Source organism: Mercenaria mercenaria, chromosome 9, assembly GCF_021730395.1.
Source record: "Mercenaria mercenaria strain notata chromosome 9, MADL_Memer_1, whole genome shotgun sequence".
NCBI lineage: Eukaryota > Metazoa > Mollusca > Bivalvia > Venerida > Veneridae > Mercenaria > Mercenaria mercenaria.
Genome location: NC_069369.1, coordinates 81,160,005 through 81,182,959, shown reverse-complemented (window position 1 = coordinate 81,182,959; position 22,955 = coordinate 81,160,005). Strand labels below are relative to the sequence as shown.

Below are 22,955 nucleotides of genomic sequence, written 5' to 3'. Positions count from 1 at the left end.
TTGCGAAAAAAATTCCTTTTTTGGCATAGGTACTACTAGTTCATCATTTTCTCTAGATCTAAGTTCACGATCAGATGTTTGCTTTTGAGTAAATTTGAAGTAAGATAATTAGGACATTGGTCATGAATCGATTTATATACTAGGATTGCTTTTTGTATTTAATTCGGTCAGAAAAAGTCATCCATTTCAATTTGTAAATAATTCAGCGGATGGGGCATCAAATTTTTTGTCAAGAATAATTCTTGCAGCACGTTTTTGGAATTTCAAAACAGTTTCTAGAAGCTCGTCACTGCAGTTTCCCCATATAGTGCAGCAATAATCAAGATGTGGCAAAATATAGGCATTGAAAAATAGCTTTCGGGAGTGTAAGTTTAGGAAAGATTTTATTCGTAACAGAAGATATAAATATGTATTGCATTTTTCATGGTTTGTTCAACCTGATACTTCCAGTTTAGATGTTTATCAACATGCACTCCTAAGAGTTTCTCAGTGGATGAGTATGAAAGTGCTTGACCCTGCATTTGAATAGTATTACAGGTTGTGTGATTTGTTATTTTATTGTTGTTATATGAGGCAGTGATGTACATAGCTTTTTTTTTAGATGTATAGGAAGCATTGAGTTATCAGTGCACCAATTTCAATAGTGTTTATGTCAGCCTGTAGTGTTTTGTGTACTTCCGTTATTGATTTACCCATGGCAGATATTGTTTTTATCATCTGCAAACATGTCAATTGATGATTTACCTGTGTGTAGTGGAAGGTCATTGATATACAGTATGAACAATACTGGCCCCAGAACAGAGCCCTGGGGTACACCAGCAGAAATATCTTGGGCAGAAGATAGCTGACCAGCTACACAAACTTTTTGGGAACGGTTCTCTAAATATGATGATAACCATGCTATAGAAGATTCACTGAAGTTGTACAGTTTTAATTTGTCTATTAACAGAGAGTGATTTACTAGATCAAAGGCTTTGGTCAGGTCTAAGAAAATAGTTCCAACATAGGAGTTATTATTTATAGCAGTAATCCATTCATCAATTATGTAAATCTTTATGAAACTTGGTCAGAATGTTTGTCTTGATGATCTGTAGGTCAGTTTTGAAACTGGGTCATGTGGAGTCAAAAAATAGGTCAGTAGGCCAGGTCAACTCTGGTGAGCGATATATGGCTATCATGGCCCTCTTGGTTTTTATCAAAATAACAGATAAAATCCTAAATGTACCTATATACAAGAATGAAATCTCAAGTTCTCAATTGCATTAATGCTATATGTTGTATACACCATGAATTTTTAAATATTCTTCTGTTACAGTCCGTACTACAGAGCTACAGAGTGTGTACGGAGAATAATGAAGAAAGAAAATATGGACTGCGGGTACAAAGAAATTGAAAAAAGTATCTTGGATACAAGCACAGAGTATAATACTATCTCAACTAGCATTGCAGCAGACGGAAGTTTGAAACCTTGCATAAGTATGTACCAAACAATTTTTTGGCTATGAATGTAGCAGTGTGATATAGCTATATGTACCAAACTGTTTATTGGCTATGAATGTAGCACAGTGTGATATAGCTATTGTTTGTATTACTCTTTAAGTTAACCTGAACTTTGTTTATGATTACACATTGATAATTCTTAAAAATGTTTGAAGCTGTTTGAGAAAACTGAAGATCATTTTTTTGCATTTAAAGTGAACTTTTTATCAGATGCCAGAACACATTTTCACAGCTTACCTGAACCTACATGTTTTAAAACGAAATCGCAGATTTGCATATGGGTGAAAATGTCAGACTTCAACAAAAAATTGGTTTCAAAACGCCTAGAATTTCTTTGGATGTCGATCTCTTAAATTTGGTTAAGAAAATATATTTACTGGAAATTTTTTAAAACTGATTGGAATTTTAAGGTAAAGTAGTTTGAGATACTTTCTTTTATCCCCCGCCGATGAAATCGGGAGGGAGGTATTGAAATGGCGTTGTCAGTCAGTCCGTCAGTCCGCAGCCATTTCTCAGTAACTACCTGGTAGAATTTCATGAAACTTGAAATAAACATGAACCAACAAACTGCGATGATGCCCGTCAAGTTTTTGTTGGATTGGTCAATTTCCCTTAGAGTTATTGCCCTTGATTTGATGAAAAATGTCTGTCCGCAGCCATTTCTCAGTAACTAGTAGGTAGAATTTCATCAAACTTAAAAAAAAGATGAACCAAGATACTGCGATGATGCCCTTTATGTTTTTTTTTGATTGGTCAATTTCCCTTTGAGTTATTGCCCTTGATTTAATGAAAAATGCACAAAAATGGCCGTCTGCAGCCATTTCTTAGTAACTAGCAGGTAGAATTTCATCAAAGTTGAAAAAAACATGAACCAACATACTGCAATGATGCACATCAAGTTTTTTTTTTATTAGTCAATTTCCCTTAGAGTTATTGCCCTTGATTTAATAAAAAATACACGTCTGCAGCCATTTCTCAGTAACAAGTTTGTAGAATTTCATGAAACTTGAAATAAATATTAACCAACATACTTTGACGATGCCATTTTCTTTTTTTATTGGTCAATTTTCCATAGAGTTATTGCCCTTTAATTGTTTAATAATCCACAGATTTGTACATAACAAACCAACCAATTGGAAGAATTTCATTAAACTTCTTTCATTCTTTTCCATGAACATTTATTATAAACATGTGAAGTTGTGTACCCACACCTGGTCGCCACCTTGCCTTGGTCACTTATGGCCGCTTTTGGACTTAGAAAATATCAGATTTATTGGTTAAGTTAAATGTTTAGGTCAGCTTTTCTCCTTAACTATTCAAGCTATTGCTTTGAAACTTGCAACAGTTCTTCACCATCATAATATGCTGACTATGTACATCAAGAAACATAACTCCATCCTGCTTTTTGCAAGAATTATGGCCCTTTTTCTAATTTACAAAAAAAAATCAGATGAGCGTCAGCATCCGCAAGGCGGTGCTCTTGTTTTATTTCTTTTTTTTTCAAACCTGTCCGTGAATATTTATCAACATGCAAAGTTGTACCATTCTCTCACCTCACTCCTCTACCCAGTCATGCTCACCACCCTGATCATGCATCCCCCCCCCACTCCTCCCCCATTTTTTTTTTTTTAATTTTCCATCAATATTTATAACCAACATGTAAAGTTTTGTACCCTCATCCCCGCCCAAAAAAAGCATTCATTTTCTGTTAATTTGATTTTGATTAATGAAATTATTTGCTTCTTTGTAACATTCTTAAATTTTAGCCAGATATATTTATTGGCCGTTTTTCACCACAGACCGTTTTGGCGGGGGATACCAATTCATCGAATTTGCTTGTTTTTTTTTATATATTTTTTATATTTTTTTTTTATTTTATTTTTTTTTACTTTATTTTTTTCACTTCTTTCAATTAACTGTTTGCTAGTGACCAAAATGACTGAATTGGACTTTGTTTTTAGTTGAAGCTGGAGAAAACGCATGTCAGAGCTCGCTAATGTTTTCCATGTATACTTATGCTCAGTACATCATTGGAACATGTCTGTACAATGTCAATAACATACTGTATCTTCAAGATCTACAAGATATTAAACCATACGGTAATGCCAAGGGGTCGTTCTCATGCAGGTAGGTAATTTTTGAAAATGCTTAATGCTCAATTGAAAGTTTAGAACTGCTTTTTTTTCTCCAGAAAGAAGGGTAAGCTATTGCCCAAATGGCCAGGTCTGTTTTTAGCTCACCTGTCACAAAGTGACAAGGTGAGCTTTTGTGATCGCGCGGTGTCCGTTGTCCGTCGTCCGTGCGTCCGTAAACTTTTCCATGTGACATCTCTAGAGGTCACATTTTTCATGGGATCTTTATGAAAATGGGTCAGAATGTTCATCTTGGTAAATTCTAGGTCAAGTTCGAAACTGGGTCACGTGCCGTCAAAAACTAGGTCAGTAGGTCTAAAAATAGAAAAACCTTGTGACCTCTCTAGAGGCCATAATACCGTAGATACCCGTGTATAATGCGCACCCGTGTATAATGCGCACCCCCGATCTTAGTCCAAAATCCTGGGAAAAAAAAAAAAAAAAAAAAAAATTTTTGGTCAATTTTGAGGTGGATGGAAAATGAAAGTAGAGTTTACATCGACACCGGTAATAAATTTTATCTCCACGGCGGAGAGCAGCATCGGTCTCACGGTACTATCGATTTTTGTTTTCTCGAAAATAAAACCAGTAAATTATTGTTATATTTGTTGTTTTACCTTTTTAAGTCACTATTTTGAATAAATAAATAGCAGCTGATTCAATATTTCGGAATGGTATCTTTCAAAATGACATGAGCTTCTCAATTTAAACTGATAACAAAAGGTGTGATAGTCTTTTTGTCACGATCATAAAGCCAGTAATTACCGGCAATCAACGTGTCACCTCGTGTCAATTATGTTGTTCACAGTTTGATCTCGGTTAAAGATAATTCTCGATCTTTAATTAGTAACATAATTTTTGTGATTTATAAACATTTCTTTCGTCAAAATACTTTTAAATTTATATGAAATTAATTTTGTTTGAAAGAAAAATAAACAATTCGATCTTTTACGGAACGTAACGGCAATCTTAGATTTTAGCGGAGACAGTAAGCGCGGGGAGTAGTTTCCCTTTACCAAAATGGCGAACATCGGTAACAAACTTGTTTTGAAGTTGGAAAATTGTCTATACCTGTGTATTATGCGCACCCACGATTCGAGGGTGGTCCCGGGGGTCAAAAAACTGCGCATTATACATGGGTATCTACGGTATTCAATGGATCTTCATGAAAATTGGTCAGAATGTTCACCTTGATGATATCTAGATCAAGTTCGAAACTGGATCACTTGGGGTCAAAAACTAGGTCATTAGGTCTAAAAATAGAAAAACCTTGTGACTTCTCTAGAGGCCATATTTCTCAATGGATCTTCATGAAAATTGGTCAGAATGTTCAGCTTGATGATGTCTAGGTCAAGTTTGAAACTGGGTCACGTGGCTTCAAAAACTAGGTCAGTAGATCTAAAAATAGAAAAACCTTGTGACCTCTCTAGAGGCCATATTTTTCATGAGATCTTCATGAATATTGGTCAGAATGTTCACCTTGATGATATCTAGGTCAAGTTCGAAACTGGGTCATGTGGAGTCAAAAACTAGGTCAGTAGGTCTAAAAATAGAAAAACCTTGTGACCTCTCTAGAGGCCATATTTCTCAATGGATCTTCATGAAAATTGGTCAGAATGTTCACCTTGATGATATCTAGGTAAAGTTCGAAACTGGGTCATATGCGGTCAAAAACTAGGTCAGTAGGTCTAAAAATAGAAAAACCTTGTGACCTCTCTAGAGGCCATATTTTTCATGAGATCTTCATGAATATTGGTCAGAATGTTCACCTTGATGATATCTAGGTCAAATTTGAAACTGGGTCAGGTGGGGTCAAAAACTAGGTCAGTAGGTCTAAAAATAGAAAAACCTTGTGACCTCTCTAGAGGCCATATTTCTCAGTGGATCTTCATGAAAATTGGTGAGAATGTTAAGCTTGATGATATCTAGGTCAGGTTCGTAACTGGATCACGTGCGGTCAAAAACTAGGTCATTAGGTCAAATAATAGAAAAACCTTGTGACCTCTCTAGAGGCCATATTTTCCATGGGATCTTCATGAAAATTGGTCAGAATTTTTTATCTTGATGGTATCTAGGTCACATGTGCTCAAAAACTAGGTCACTATGTCAAATAATAGAAATAACGACGTCATACTCAGTTCAACACTGGGTCATGTGGGGATAGGTGGGCGATTCAGGACCATCATGGGCCTCTTGTTTAGCTCATATGATTAAAAAAAAATCTACAGGGTATTGTGGTCACTGGTGTTCAAATTGTTTTTTAGCTTGACTTTCCGAAGAAAAAGTAGAGCTATTGCACTCGCCCTGGCGTCGGCGTCGCCATTGGTTAAAGTTTTTGATAAAGTCAAATATCTCTGTTACTATCAAAGCTATTGACTTGAAACTTAAAATAGTTATTTACTATCAAAGTCTACACCAGGAGAAACAATCCCCATAACTCTGATTGAATTTTGACAGAATTATGCCCCTTTTTAACTTAGAATTTTTGGTTAAAGTTTTTGATAAAGTCAAATATCTCTGTTACTATCAAAGCTATTGACTTGAAACTTAAAATTTTAATTTACCATCAAAGTCTACACCAGAAGAAACAATCCCCATAATTCTGTTTGAATTTTGACAGAATTATGCCCCTTTTTAACTTAGATTTTTTTTTTTTTTTAAATTTGATGAAGTCAAATATCTCTGTTACTGTTAAAGCTTTTGACTTGAAACTCAAAATAGTTATATACAGTCAAAGTCTGCACCAAGAGACACCATTCCCATAACTCTGGTTTGAAGTTTGACAGAATTATGCCCCTTTTTAACTTAGAATTTTTTGGTTAAAGGTTTTTGATAAAGTCAAATATCTCTGTTACTATCAAAGCTTTTGACTCGAAACTTAAAATACTTATTTACAATCAATGTCTACACCAGGAGAAACAATACCCATAACTCTGGTTTGAATTTTGACAGAATTATGCCCCGTTTTAACTTAGAATGTTTTGTTAAAAGTCAAATATCTCTGTTACTATTAAAGCTTTTGACTTGAAACTCAAAATAGTTATATACAATCAAAGTCTGCACCAAGAAACACAATTCCCATAACTCTGGTTTGAATTTTGACAGAATTATGCCCCTTTTTAACTTAGAATTTTTGGTTAAAGTTTTTGATAAAGTCAAATATCTCTGTTACTATCAAAGCTTTTGACTTGAAACTTAAAATACTTATTTACCATCAATGTCTACACCAGGAGAAACAATACCCATAACTCTGGTTTGAATTTTGACAGAATTATGCCCCGTTTTAACTTAGAATGTTTTGTTAAAAGTCAAATATCTCTGTTACTGTTATAGCTTTTGACTTGAAACTCAAAATAGTTATTTACTATCACCCAATTTTATTTACTGGCAAAGCTCTAATTCAGAGTCAAGCACTGAGAAAAGTAGAGCGCGCTGTCTTATGGACAGCTCTTGTTTTGTTGCGGTTCACTTTCTCTCAAAATCAGTATCAGCATTTCAAACATGTTTAGCAGTATTAGATGAGTGAATTAGCCAAGAATCATAACTCTCGCATACAGAATTGTGGCCCATTTTGTACTCAGAAAATTGGAATCTCTTGGTTAAAATTTTTGTTTAGGTCCACTTTACTTGAATACTATTAGAGCAATAGCTTTGAAACTTTACAAACTGGTTTATGATTTTTAGATGAGTAATTAGGCCAAGAACCATAAATGATGTGCCTTTTGTCAGAATTGAGGTCCGTTTTAGCTCATCTGATTTTTTGAAAAGTTTTATGTTTAGGTCAGCTTTTCTCCTAAACTGTCAAAGCTATTTGGTTAAAACTTGCAACACCTGTTCCTTATCAATAGCTGACTCTGTACAGCAAGAAACATATCTCCATCCTGTTTTTATGCCCCTGAAGGGAGGCATATTAGTTTTCAACTGTCCGTCCGTTCGTTTGTTCGTCACAACGTTAACTTCCTGCATGAAGGCACTTTACTCGCGAACCACTGCACCCAGGACCTTCAAACTTCACATGCTGATAGTACTTATTGAGTACACGACCCCTACTGACTTTGGGGTCAAAGGTCAAGGTCACCAGGTCAAAGGTCAAGGCACTGCGGGGCATTTGTCACCATTAGTGACAGCTCTTGTTTGCAAGAATTATGGCCCCTTAATTACAAAATATCAGATTTCTTGGTTAAGTTTTATGTTTAGGTCAACTTTTCTCCTTAACTATCAAAACTGTTGCTTTGAACATAACTCCATCCTGCTTTTTGCAAAAATTATGGCCCCTTTTCGATTTAGAAAATCAGATTTCTTGGTTAAGTTTTATGTTTAGGTCATTTTTTATCCTAAAATATCAAAGCTTTTTCTTTAAAACCCATCAACAGCTAACTTTGTACAGCAAGAAACATAATCCTGCTTTTTGCAGTTGGCGTCCAAAACCATGTCTGCACTCTAAATCAAACAGTTTTCATCCGATCTTTACCAAACTTGCTGACAATGTTTGTGGGTATAATATCTAGGCCAAGTTTGATAACCAGCCACATCGCACGGGGCACTCTTGGATTATGGCCCTTGCAATGAATTACTTGAAATCTGCGCATTTAGCCTTGTCTGCTCTCTTAAGTCAAACAGTTTTTATCCGATCTTCACCAAACTTGCTAATAATGTTTGTGGGCATAATATCTCCAAAACCATGTCTGCACTCTAAATCAAACAGTTTTCATCCGATCTTTACCAAACTTGCTGACAATGTTTGTGAGTATAATATCTAGGCCAAGTTCGATAACCAGCCAAATCGCCTCAAACATTCTTGGATTATGTTCCTTGAATTACTCGAAATCTGCAAATTTAGCCTTGTCCGCCCTTTAAGTTGAACAGTTTTCATCCTATCTTCACCAGACTTGGTAACAATGTTTGTCGGCATAATATCTCGGCCAAGTTCGATAACCAGCCAAATGGCCCCAGGCACTCTTGGATTATGGCCCTTGAATTACTTGAAATCTTTTTTTGATACGAAACTGAATAGTTAAGACAGTCATATTTTGTGACAGTCTGGCAAAGTAGACAATTGGTATTTCTTGGTTGTTACTTGAATAAGTTCATTGAATACTATAGCTTTGAAGCTTTATGCATTTTTTGTTGTCAAAAGGTGAGTAAGAAGGTCAAGAACCAGAACTCTTTTCTTGCATTAGCCTAACATCAGGCACTTAAGATAAGGGCACTTAATATAAGTGATGGCACCTACAGCAGTGCTGTTGGTAAAACACTGAAACACCTCCCCTAAATATTTCAGTTACATGGAACACCTTCCTCAAGATGATAAACAGTATAAATGAAGAAATACCCTCATACCAGCGATTCCATCAGGAATTAGGTGTCAAGAGTGATTAATATAAGTTGTAGAACTTGCTTTGCAATCAGCCAAAAACAAATTATAAAATATTATATAATTAATAATGAAATGAAAACCATCTTGCTACTAACAAACTTTTAAATATCTTGTTTTTTTAAATCAAATTAATGACCTAACTTATGAAACAACAGCGGAATTTACCAGAATAAAAAAAAGGTTTCCTGCGGTAATAATGACAGACATCCAAAGTAATAATAAGGTTTGAATATATATGAACTGCGCCATGAGAAAACCAACATAATGGCTTTGCAACCAGCATAGATCCAGACCAGCCTGCGCATCCACGCAGTCTGGTCACGATCCATGCTGTTCACTTTCAAAGCCTATTGAAAGTAGAGAAACAGTTAACGAACAGCATGGATCCTGACCAGACTGCTTTGATACGCAGGCTGGTCTGGATCCATGCTGGCCGCAAAGCCACTGTGTTGGTTTTCTCATGGCGCGGCTATATAATATAGTTTTAGGGGTATTGTGTGATATCAGTCAGTCTTCAAAAGGGAAATTGGAATTGAATTCAGTAAGCCAGTTATTAAAATAACTGATTATATTCATCCATAGTATTAAGGGGAAATAAGTAGAAAATTCATACAAATTCTAAGCATTTTTAGCACGACTCTTCAGAGAATCAGTAGAGATATTGGACTCAACTGTGTGTCAGTGTCAGCCTCCTGATTCATTGGATATACTTCAAATATGTATTCACTGTGATGAGCTGACATTCATTTCAAAGGGTTTATAACTCCGTTTTGCATTTTTACAAAATTATACCCCTTTTCCAACTTAGCCATATTTGGTTTGTCCACTGTGATGAGCTGACATGCATTCTACATGTTTCATAAGTCTGTATTGCATTATTACAAAATTGTGCTCCTTTTTCAACTTTTATATTAATTCAGTTGACACGGCTGTTGAATAGTAGATCATTGATGTCCTCCGACAGCTCTTGTTATTTTGTGTAATACATGTATGTGGAAATTAATATTGTTTATATTTTTAGCTTTGTTGACTGATAAACCTGTTTCAGAGAATGATAAATTATCTTGATATTTTTTAGTAGGCATAAAATTTCATGAACAGCATTTTTTTAATCTATGAATTTATGCATTTTTATCTCAGCTAATTGTGTATTTCGAAATTTTTGAAGGGATAGAACTTGTAAATGTTTGAAAGTTTTGCTTGTAAGCAGGTTTCTCAGAAACTACTTTCATGGATGTTTTGAACTTACCACATACATGTATCTTTGACATCATAAGTTGATTTGATAGAGCAGGTTTCATAACTCTGGCTTACATATTTGCAAAATTATGCCAGTTTTTCACTTAAAAAAATTTGATGAAAGTTTTGCATGTTAGCAGGTCTCTCAGGAACTATTGTAATGAATGCATTCAAACTCCTGCTTATCTCTGATAGTTATTAAAAGATTTGTTGGAAGATTAAGCTGAATTTTTCATTTTAGTATATTTCATGACGTATATCTTTAAGTTGTCTTGAATGATAATATACCATTTTCAGAATATATGCACAAGCCATGGCGTGCGTGCATGGCCTGTTTGCAGCTGAGAAGGAGGTATGTGACCTTGACCAGTTCCGCACATACATCGATGATGGATTACCCGGGCTTATACAAGTAATGATAGATTATTCAGGCGTAGACCCACCCCCAAATGACGTTAGCATCTATAAGGGATGTGCAGGTATTCGCAAATTGTAATATGTTGAGCATTAGATATTTCATGGAATGAGCTATTAAGAAATGCCAATGATTGGCCAGAATAACTCCTCATTGCAAAAAGTACAAATAAATGTATACTGATAGTCCAGAATGACTGCACATTGCATAAAATATTAATAAATATGTTCTGATTGTCCGGAATGACTCCACACTGCACAGAATACAAGTAAATGTTTTCTGATTGCCCAGAATGAATCTTCATTGTGCAAAATACAAATAAATGTGTCTTGATTATCCAGAATGACTAGTCAGTGCACAAAGTACAATTAAATGTGTTTTGATTGTCTTGAATGACCTGTCAGTGCACAAAATACAAATAAATGTGTTTTGATTGTCCAGAATGACCCTTTGATGCACAAAATATAAATAAATGCCTTTTTAGCTCACCAGAGCACGAAGTGCTCAAGGTGAGCTTTTGTGACCGCCCTGTGTCCGTCGTCAGTCGTCCATCATCAACAATTTGACTGTTAACACTCTAGGGGTAACAATTTTGGCCCAGTCTTAATGAAACTTGGTCAGAATGTTACCCTCAATAAAATCTTGGACGAGTTCGATATTGGGTCATCTGCGATCAAAAACTAGGTCACCAGGTCAAATCAAAGGAAAAGCTTGTTAACACTCTAGAGGCCACATTTATGACCCTATCTTCATGAAACTTGGTCAGAATGTTTATCTTGATGACCTCTAGGCAAAGTTCGAAACTGGGTCATGTTGGAATAAAAACTAGGTCACCCGGTCAAATCAAAGGAAAAGCTTGTTAACACTCTAGAGGCCACATTTATGACCCTATCTTCATGAAACATGGTCAGAATGTTTACCTTGATGACCTCTAGACCAAGTTTGAAACAGGGTCATGTCGGGTCAAAAACTAGGTCACTAGGCCAGATCAAAGGGAAGTCTTTTTAACACTCTAGAGACCACATTTTTAGTTTGAAACTCATGAGAATTAGTCAGAATGTTTGCCTTGATGACCTCTAAGTCAAGTTCGAATCTTGGTCATGTGTGTCAAAAACTAGGTCACCCAGTCAAATTAAAGGAAAAGCTTGTTAACACTCTAGAGGCCACATTTATGACCCTATCGTCATGAAACTTGGTCAGAATGTTTATCTTGATGACCTCAAGGCCAAGTTTTAATCTGGGTCATGTCGAATCAAAAACTAGGTCACTAGGCCAGATCAAACGAAAATCTTGTTAACACTCTAGAGACCACATTTTAAGTTTTAAACTCATGAGAATTGGTCAGAAAGTTTGTCTTGATGATTTCTAGGTCAAGTATGAATCTGGGTCATGTGGGGTCAAAAACTAGGTCACCCAGTCAAATTAAAGGAAAAGCTTCTTAACACTCTAGAGGTCACATTTATGATGTAATCTTCATGAAACTTTTGGTCAGAATGTTTATCTTGATGACTTCTAGACCAAGTTTGAAACTGGGTCATGTGGGGTCAAAAACTAGGTCACCAGGTCAAATCAAAGGTAAAGCATGTTAACACTCCAGGGGCCACATTTTTTATTCAATCTTCATAAAACTTGGTCAGAATGTTTGGTTTCATGAAGTCTTGTATGATTTTGACTGTGGGTCATGTAGGGTCAAAAACTAGGTCACTTGGTAAAATCTAAGGAAAAGCTTGTTTATACTCTAGAGGCCACCTTTTTGCTCCAATCTACACGAAACTTTGTCAGAATGTTTGTTTTCATGAAATCATTGACAGGTTTTAATCTGGGTCATGTGGGGTCTAAAACTAGGTCACTATGTCAAATGAAAGAAAATGCTTGTTTACATTCGGGCCTCATTTTTTAGTCCAATCTTAATGAAAATTGGTCAGAATATTTGTCTCCTTGAAATTTCGAACAGGTTAAAAATTAGCTCCGGTTGGGTAAAAAACTAGGTTACTAGGCGAAATCGAAGAAAAAACACTAGAGGCCACATTTTTGCTCCAGTCTTCAAGAAACTTGGTCAGAATGTTTATCTCCTTGAAAACTCAGACAAATTTGAAACTGGGTCATGTGATTTCAAAAACTGGGTCACTAGGTCAAACATGTTTGTTATGGTGTGTTACTGTGGTGAGCAACCTAGGGCCATCATGGCCCTCTTGTTTATTGCCTAGAATGACTCCCCATAGTTCAGCACCTTTAAAAACTCACCACTTTCAAAAAAAATTTACATATCATTTTGATGCATTTGCAATAATGTCCCAGTACCGTAATTTACCATCAGTTTACCTTCCCAATTCATTCTTTACCGTACATTCTCTAACAGTTCCATTCTTAAAATATTCTTTAAAAGTTGTCCCCTTTTAAAAAAAATGCCATTTTGTAAAGAAATAAAAATAAACAATTTTCAAAATTGCTAAAAATGATGATAAACCTAGTTATGTGAAAATTCATCAGTGAGAAATTATTGCAATTGCATAAAAATGAAAAAAATGACACAGTTCTATGAAAGTAGTGAGTTTTTAAAGGCACTTAATCATCAAAAAGTGATGCCCCTTCATATAGTCCTTTTTGCTGGAAATAAAGTATAAATAAGTAAATTGACAATCCTTTTTAAGAAAAATATATATGCATTATATGCTGTTCAAATATCCATCAAATACTTGAGTTATCTGAACCCTAAAAAACCTGACATACTATTGGACCAAGATCACACACACTTCAGTTGTTGTAATGGTTTAGAATTTTCAATGAATGACAGCTCTTATTTAGGAAAGGTTGTTTTTTTTTTTTCAGATGAGATAGAATTTGATGACCTGGACTGCAAAGGAGACTCAGTTGTAATACATTCTGTGACAGCTGCATGTGCTGTCCATGTGAAAAGTGCTGTAACATTGGATCAGAAGTGTGGGTAAGTAAAGCATTGGCCTTGTTGTTTATTTGTTGACTGAACAAGCACGAAGTCATGGGTTTAGAGAGGTTCATTGGTGAAAGCCGCAGAGAGTTCATTGGTTCAAGCCCCAGAGAGTTCATTGGTTCAAGCCTCAGAGAGTTCATTGGTTCAAGCCCCAGAGAGGTCATGGGTTTAAGCCCAGAGACTTCATGGGTTCAAGCCCCAGATAGGTCATTGGTACAAGTGCCAGAGAGGTCATGGGTTCAGGCCATAGAAAAGTCATGGGTTCAAGCCCCAGAGAGTTCATGTGTTCAAGCCCTAGGGAGGTCATGGGTTCAAGGCTCAGAGAGGTTATGGGTTCAAGCCCTAGAGAGGTCATGGGTTCAAGCCCCAGAGAGATCATGGGTTCAAGACCCTGAGAGGTCATGAATGCACTTCTTCTCAATACAATGACATCAGTTTTGTTTATTTATCTCCAGGAAATTCACTCTAGTGTTTTCGAAAAAAGATATAAAAACTAAATAATGGAATTACAGTAAGTAAGTTTTAAGATGAATTGTGTAAGTGGTGTCTGGTGGAGTACACAAAAGGTTTCTGTGATACAAACATAATTTTGCAAATACTTTTCCAGAAGAGATCTGTTAAAAATATACAAAATTGGAATATGTTTTGTTTAGGCTGCTAAATTGAATCATTAGTTCAAATATATATATATCGTAATTGTTAAAGACCAAATTTTCCTTTTACAGTTAATAGTTACATAGATTTTATTCAAATATTGATGTAGAAAGTTGATCAGCTTCACTAAGTTTCCTACATTTATAAAACAGATGCTGCTTTATATTTCTGTATACATGTACATAAATCCCAGTCATTATTTCATTTTTTCAGTAAATATGTAAATTCTGTCTGCAGTAAAAAGAGTTTTGAGAGAGATAGTGTTGATATGATTATTATTACTGAGTGTAGAGTTAATCACTATTATGTTACATGCTATTGAAAATCCATCTAATTTCTTTTTTATTATGTTACATGTTATTGGAAAATCCATTTTATTTCTTACTATTATGTTACATGCTGTTAAAAATCCATCTAATTTCTTTTTTATTATGTTACATGTTATTGGAAAATCCATCTAATTTCTTACTGATATGTTACATGTTATTGAAAATCCATCTAATTTTTACAAATATGTTACATGTTATTGAAAATCCATCTAATTTCTTACTATTATGTTACATGTTATTGGAAAATCCATCTAATTTCTCAATATTATGTTACATGTTAATGGAAAATCCACCTAATTTCTTACTATTTTGTTACATATGAAAGTAAATCCATCTGATTTCTTACTACAGTATTGCATTACATGTTATTGGAAAATCCATCTAATTTCTTGTTTTTTGATTTCTTCAGAGCTTTCAGTGCTTGTATAGATGGAACTAAGAAATGGCATGAAGAAAATAATCTGTGTCCTGGATATGTAGATGCACTTGAGAAAGGCAAAATGAATTCTGATTTTGCTTACTACTTCTGGGAAGTTTCAAACCTGAACTGGATGACCTGTTTTGAAGAAGAAAGTGAGGACCTTTATTGTCAACATTTATTCAAAGTCATTCTTAAATTTTAAAGTGGTAAATTTTGTGTTTGTTTTGTCATCGATGAATTAGAACAGCTTGTAGTGAAACTTTGCATGGTTGTTTGTTTTGTAGTTTGAGAAAGCTCAGCAAAATTTCATCAGTTTATATGAGTTATATGTGAAGTTATTTCAGTTTGTATACAATTAGTCAGTCAGCTAACTTCCTGAATTAATATTTTGTTGTAATTTCTACTTATCTTAAGCAACCAGATTGTGGGTTTTCCTTCAATGGCTGCTTGGTTTAACTGTAACAAATATTTTTAAGCCAAAGTTTCAGGTATTCAGTGTTGATAAATACAGGCCTAGGTCTCCGTGGAAAACTGAAATTTTTATAAGCCTTTGAAACTGGATACGTAATGAGAACATCTGCAGCATGTTGGCTCTGAGGGTGGTGCTGGGGGTGGTTGGGGATTTTTTCATGTGATATTAAAAGGAATCTAGTTTTATAGTATGCTTTAAAACCAAACAAAACATCAAGATTTTATAATGTATTTTTAGTTCCTTACCAGTTGAACACTGGAGGGGACTATAGGCATGCCCTCTGTCCATCTGTTCATCTGTATGTCTGCAAATATGGATCCTGCGGTTACTCGAAAAAGGTTCAAGCTATGTTTCTTCGCGATGACTTTTAATTGCTAAAAGGACTTTTTAGCTCACCTGTCACGAAGTGACAAGGTGAGCTTTTGTGATCGTGCAGTGTCCGTCGTCCGTGCGTCCGTAAACTTTTCCTTGTGACATCTCTAGAGGTCACATTTTTCATGGGATCTTTATGAAAATGGGTCAGAATGTTCATCTTGGTAAATTCTAGGTCAAGTTCGAAACTGGGTCACGTGCTGTCAAAAACTAGGTCAGTAGGTCTAAAAATAGAAAAACCTTGTGACCTCTCTAGAGGCCATAATTTTCAATGGACCTTCATGAAAATTTGTCTGAATGTTCACCTTGATGATATCTAGGTCAAGTTCGAAACTGGGTCACATGCCTTCAAAAACTAGGTCAGTAGATCTAAAAATAGAAAAACCTTGTGACCTCTCTAGAGGCCATATATTTCACAAGATCTTCATGAAAGTTGGTCAGAACGTTCACCTTGATGATATCTAGATCAATTTCAAAACTGGGTCACGTGCCTTCAAAAACTAGGTTAGTAGGTCAAATAATAGAAAAACCTTGTGACCTCTCTAAAGGCCATATTTTTCATGGGATCTGTATGAAAGTTGGTCTGAATGTTCATCTTGATGATATCTAGGTCAAGTTTGAAAGTGGGTCACATGCGGTCAAAAACTAGGTAAGTAGATCTTAAAATAGAAAAACCTTGTGACCTTTCTAGAGGCCATATATTTCACAAGATCTTCATGAAAATTGGTCAGAACGTTCACCTTGATGATATCTAGGTCAAGTTCGAAACTGGGTCACGTGCCATTAAAAACTAGGTCGGTAGGTCAAATAATAGAAAAACCTTGTGACCTCTCTAAAGGCCATATTTTTCATGGGATCTGTATGAAAGTTGGTCTGAATGTTTATCTTGATGATATCTAGGTCAAGGTCGAAACTGGGTCACGTGCGGTCAAAAACTAGGTCAGTAGGTCTAAAAATGGAAAAACCTTGTGACCTCTCTAGAGGCCAAATATTTCATGAAATCTTCATGAAAATTAGTCAGAATGTTCACCTTGATGATATCTAAGTTAAGTTGGAAAGTGGGTCACATGCCGTCAAAAACTAGGTCAGTAGGTCAAATAATAGAAAAACCTTGTGACCTCTCTAGAGGCCATATTTTCCATGGGATCTGTATGAAAGTTGGTCTGAATGTTGATCTTGATGATATCTAGGTCAAGTTTGAAAGTGGGTCACGTGCCATCAAAAACTAGGTCAGTAGGTCAAGTAATAGAAAAACCTTGTGACCTCCTTAAAAGCCATATTTTTCAATGGATCTTCATGAAAATTGGTCTGAATGTTCATCTTGATGATATCTAGGTCAAGTTTGAAACAGGGTCATGTGCGGTCAAAAACTAGGTCAGTAGGTCTAAAAATAGAAAAACCTTGTGACCTCTCTAGAGGCCATACTTGTGAATGGATCTCCATAAAAATTGGTCAGAATGTTCATCTTGATGATATCTAAGTCAGTTTTCGAAAATGGGTCACGTGCCATCAAAAAGTAGGTCAGTAGGTCAAATAATGAAAAAACGTTGTGACCTCTCTAGAGGCCATATTTTTCATGGGATCTGTATGAAAGTTGGTCTGAATGTTTATCTTGATGATATCTAGGTCAAGTTTGAAACTGGGTCAACTGCGATCAAAAACTAGGTCGGTAGGTCTTGAAATAGAAAAACGTTGTGACCTCTCTAGAGGCCATACCCTTGAATGGATCTTCATGAAAATTTGTCAGAATGTTCACCTTGATGATATCTAGGTCAAGTTTGAAACTGGGTCACGTGCCTTAAAAACTAGGTCAATAGGTCAAATAATAGAAAAACCTTGTGACCTCTCTAGAGACCATATTTTTCAATGGATCTTCAGAATTTTTATCTTGATAATATCTAGGTCAAGTTCAAAACTGGGTCACATGAGCTCAAAAACTAGGTCACTATGTCAAATGATAGAAAAAACGATGTCATACTCAAAACTGGATCATGTGGGAAGAGGTGAGCGATTCAGGACCATTATGGTCCTCTTGTTTATTACTACACAGAAATGTTTAGCCATGATTAGACTTTGTGTTGCACACATGACCCATGGTCAAGGTCACTATTAAAGGTCAAGTGAAATTGTTTCTGCTCCATAACTTTTATGTGCATTGATGGCTTGTCATAGTACTGCACACAAATGTTCCCAATAATAAGACAATGTGTCATGTACATGATCTCTGCTTGTAGGTCAAGGTCACTATTGAAATTTAAGTGAAAATTGTTATTATTTGTAAGCTCCTGTATGCCTTGAAGCACTGTAAGTCTTAACACTGTTGGCAATAACTACAAGGAACAAACACTAACAAACTTTTATATTGGTAGGGGACTTCTGTATTACTACAACAATACTCAATTGCCTGTTTATTATGTCTCCCCCAGGAGACATATTGTTTTTGCCCTGTCCGTCCGTCCGTCTTTCCGTCCGTCCGTCTGTCCGTACGTCACACTTCATTTCTGAGCAATAACCGGAGAACCATTTGACCTAGAACCTTCAAACTTCAAAGAGTTGTAGGGCTGCTGGAGTAGACGACCCCTATTGTTTTTAGGGTCACTCAATCAAAGGTCAAGGTCACAGGGGCCTGAACATTGATAACCATTTCCGATCAATAACTAGAGAACCACTTGACCCATAATGTTGAAACTTCATAAGATGATTGGTCATGAAGAGTAGATGACCCCTATTGATTTTGGGGTCACTCTGTCAAAGGTCAAGGTCACAGGGGCCTGAACATTGAAAACCATTTCCGATCAATAACTAGAGAACCACTTGACCCAGAATGTTGAAACTTCATAGGATGATTGGTCATGCAGAGTAGATGACCCCTATTGATTTTGGGGTCACTCCGTCAAAGGTCAAGGTCACAGGGGCCTGAACATTGAAAACCATTTCCAATCAATAACTAGAGAACCACCTGACCCAGAATGTTGAAACTTGATAGGATGATTGGTCATAAAGAGTAGATGACCCTTATTGATTATGGGATCACTCCGTCAAAGGTCAAGGTCACAGGTGCCTGAACATTGAAAACCATTTCTGATCAATAACTAGAGAACCACTTGACCCAGAATGTTGAAACTTCATAGGATGATTTAACATGCAAAGTAGATGACCCTTATCAATTTTGGGGTCACTCCATTAAAGGTCAAGGTCACAGGTGCCTGAACATTGAAAACCATTTCCAATCAATAACTAGAGAACCACCTGACCCAGAATGTTGAAACTTGATAGGATGATTGGTCATAAAGAGTAGATGACCCTTATTGATTATGGGATCACTCTGTCAGAGGTCAAGGGCACAGGGGCCTGAACATTGAAAACCATTTCTGATCAATAACTAGAGAACCACTTGACCCAGAATGTTGAAACTTCATAGGATGATTGTACATGCAAAGTAGATGACCCCTGTCGATTTTGGGGTCACTCCATTAAAGGTCAAGGTCACAGGTGCCTGAACATTGAAAACCATTTCCGGTCAGTAACTTGAGAACCACTTGACCCAGAATGTTGAAACTTAATGGGATGATTGAACATGCAGAGTAGATGACCCCTAACGATTTTTGGGTCAGTCTGTTAAATGTCAAGGTCACAGTGGCCTGTTCATGTAAAATCATTTTTTGGAAATAACTTGAGAACCACTTGACCTACAATGTTGAAACATAATAGGATGATTGGACATGCAGAGTAGATGACCCCTATTTATTTTGAGGTCACTTGATCAAAGGTCAAGGTCACAGGAGCCTGAACAGTGACTTGAGAACCACTAGGCCACGAGTGTGAAATTTAGCGGGATGACTGGACATGCCAAGTAGATGATCCCTATTGCAGCCAACCATCAGTGTCTCTTTGACTTTCGCTCCTGACCCCTATTGACTTCTTGCCTATAGGACTTTGCATTGGGGGAGACATGCGCTTTTTTACAAAAGCATTTTCTAGTTTTGCTTTGCATTTTAGTTGAATACATCTTAGTGCTGTGGTTCCCGAATGATGATTACAGTACAGACTTTTCTGATGTCAACAGTGAAGCTTCAAAGATCTATATAGAATCAAAGAGTGAACTGGTAAATAATTCAGACAGTTCTATGTTTATATACATCTCTGTTGAAAAAATGTACATCACAAATTTTATCACACATGTTCAGTAGTATTACATACTGTAAAATCATTTAATTTTGTGGGCATGATATTTTGTGGTTTTGGTCAAAATGGCAAATTCATGGGGATATGAATTTGTGGATTTCAACTTTTGAACATGAAATGAATGGGAATTTTACTTGTTCGTTGGGATTAAATTTCAGGGATTGGCTCAGCCACGAAATCCACGAAAATTAGTCCCCAACAAATATTAATGATTTCATAGTACCTATTTTTTATTAGCTCACCTGTCACATAGTGACAAGGTGAGCTTTTGTGATCACTCTTCGTCCGTCGCCAGTCCGTCCATGCGTCCGTCAACAATTTCTTGTCTGCACGATAGTGGTTTCATTTATGATTTTATTTTAACCAAACTTGCACACAATTTGTATCACCATAAGATCTCGGTTCCTTTCTTGAACTGGCCAGATCCCATTATGGGTTCCAGAGTTATGGCCCCTGAAAGGGCCAAAATCAGCTATTTTGACCTTGTCTGCACAATAGCAGCTTTATTTATGATTTGATTTTTACCAAACTGGCACAAAACTTGTATCACTATAAGATCTTGGTTCCTTTCTTGAACTGGCTAAATTCCATTATGGGTTCCAGAGTTATGGCCCCTGAAAGGCCAGAATTAGCTGTTTTGACCTTGTCTGCACAATAGCAGCTTCATTTTTGATTTGAATTTAATCAAACTTGCACAAAACTTGTGTTGCCATAAGATCTCAGTTCCTTTGTTGAACCGGCCAGATCCCTTAATGGGTTCCAGAGTTATGGCCCCTGAAAGGGCCAAAATTAGCTATTTTGACCTTGTCTGCACAATAGCAACTTCATTTATGATTTGAATTTAACCAAACTTGCACGCAACTTGTATCACCACAAGATCTGCGTTCCTTTCTTGAACTGGCCAGATTCCATCATGGGTTCCAGAGTTATGGCCCCTTAAAGGTCCAAAATTGGCTTTTTTGGCTTTTGCAGCCATATAGAGACTTCATTTATGGTTTTATTTGATACAAACTTCCAAAATATCTTCAACAACAATAAATCTTGGATTCCATGATAAATCAGATCAAATCGTAGGTTCCAGAGTTATTTTATATCTGATTACCTCCCCTGATTGTAGTCAAAATGGATTTATATTAGTAAGTCCTATAGGACTTATTTGAAATTTCATTATTTTCATTAGTTAGACTGATCCAATCAGGGTAGATAACTATGGACTGATTTTATGTCAAATTACCTCCCTTTATTTCAAATTAAACTGGGTATATCTCCATAACTAATGAAGATACTGATCTAGAATTTCATTTATGTCAACAGATTTATTTGGCAGATCCTTCTTTTGTTCACTTACAATAATTTTCTTTTTAATTACTTCCCTTTTACGTTACTATAAATAGCTTATTTTTAGTAACTTTTTTATTATTGGCCGTAGGGAAAATCCGAGACCACTTTTCTGTGGTACAACATGGATGGTACCTCCAATTTTTAGGTGTTTTTTGACATATCTGTACCTTGTAAGATTTTTTTTCTTTTTGGTTAAATTTCTTTCCTTTGTTGTTCTTGTCCTTTGGACTTAGATACTTTTTCTGAGAACCTTCTTGTCCTCAAGTGCAATGATAACAGGTGAGCGATGTAGGGCCATCATGGCCCTCTTGTTAACTGTGTCATTACAGTTGGACAAGAGACGTCCATTTTATATCATATTGATGCGTAAATTTATATTGGGCGTTTGACACCACTTGTCATTTTAATGTATGTTGCAGCATTTGAATGTTCATTAACAGGGATATTTTCAGTTTATCCCATCCAAAACACAAATTTATATTGTGTATATGATAATAGTGATAAAATTATTGACTTGACTTAGTAGCACCTGACTGGACATAGTTGCCCCTTGTTTGTCACATTCTGGTATATATGCATGACATTGTGGTTTTATATGGGTGCAGAACAGGAAATACACAGAAAACAGTTATATTATTCATTATCCTGACTAAATATGCAATTTCTGTGTTATTTTAGCTGAACTTCCTGCTCATCGGAAGAAGATTTTATGTTGAGGAAATCTTCACAAACACAAGAGTTAAAAGGTCAGTAATTTATCTTCTATTTAAGATCTTGCAGAATTGTTTGTTTTTGTGCTTTAACAGTTCCCATCACCTGATTAAGATGTAAGAGTAAAGCAATTTAAATTGAAAACTAGAATATAAATCTAAGGGGTACACACGTGTGCATGCACCCAGACACTTGCACACTGTCAAGCATATATTTTGATGGCTTAAAATTGATACAGCAGCCACTTTAGTCAAAATAACAAGAATTTGATACTGATCCTGAAGAAGACTGGGGAGACTTAAACAGCCGTTTTTTGTTTTTTTTTTGGGTTTTTTTGTTGTTGTTTTTTTTGTAAACAAATTGTAATGTCATCTGTTAGTGGTTGTGTGTTCCACCTTGCTTACTATACTCAAAAATCCAATATAGGTAGAAATTACATCAACAAATACAGTCACTGAGCGGTTGCTCACTGGATGGTTGAATTAAAAACATATTTTTTGATAAAATTTCTTTTTCACAAATGTACAAATTTGAGAGAGTAAAATTGCATAAAATTTTCATACTTAAACTATGACTAATATGGATGTTATTGTCAAATTTTTTCTATAGGGGCATGCTCCTGGACCTCAATAAAACTCACCACCTTCTAAATCAAAATCCTGGATCTTCCAATACCAAAGATTGTTGCTTCTACTGTAAGCCTAGAAATGTTCGCGGATACTATATTTCGCGATTTTCAAAACATGAACATTTTCGCGGATACAAATCTTCACGGAATCATATCCATCGCGAATCCCGCGAATATGAAGTCGCAAATGAACATATTTAGTATAATAAAGTAATGGTATCACTGCATA

At 35.9% G+C, this 22,955-nt stretch overlaps 1 protein-coding gene across 1 annotated transcript in view; it reads left to right on the top strand.

The window, feature by feature from the left end:
- LOC123546328 (uncharacterized) overlaps nucleotides 1–22,955 on the top strand; it is a 234,024-nt gene that overhangs the window by 155,513 nt on the left and 55,556 nt on the right. Inside the window, exons 63-69 of the mRNA XM_053550673.1 lie at nucleotides 1,316–1,476; nucleotides 3,462–3,627; nucleotides 10,546–10,727; nucleotides 13,493–13,607; nucleotides 15,006–15,169; nucleotides 19,861–19,967; nucleotides 22,066–22,133. Of these exons, the coding sequence (XP_053406648.1) occupies nucleotides 1,316–1,476; nucleotides 3,462–3,627; nucleotides 10,546–10,727; nucleotides 13,493–13,607; nucleotides 15,006–15,169; nucleotides 19,861–19,967; nucleotides 22,066–22,133 (963 nt within the window). The remainder of the gene's footprint in view (nucleotides 1–1,315; nucleotides 1,477–3,461; nucleotides 3,628–10,545; nucleotides 10,728–13,492; nucleotides 13,608–15,005; nucleotides 15,170–19,860; nucleotides 19,968–22,065; nucleotides 22,134–22,955) is intronic.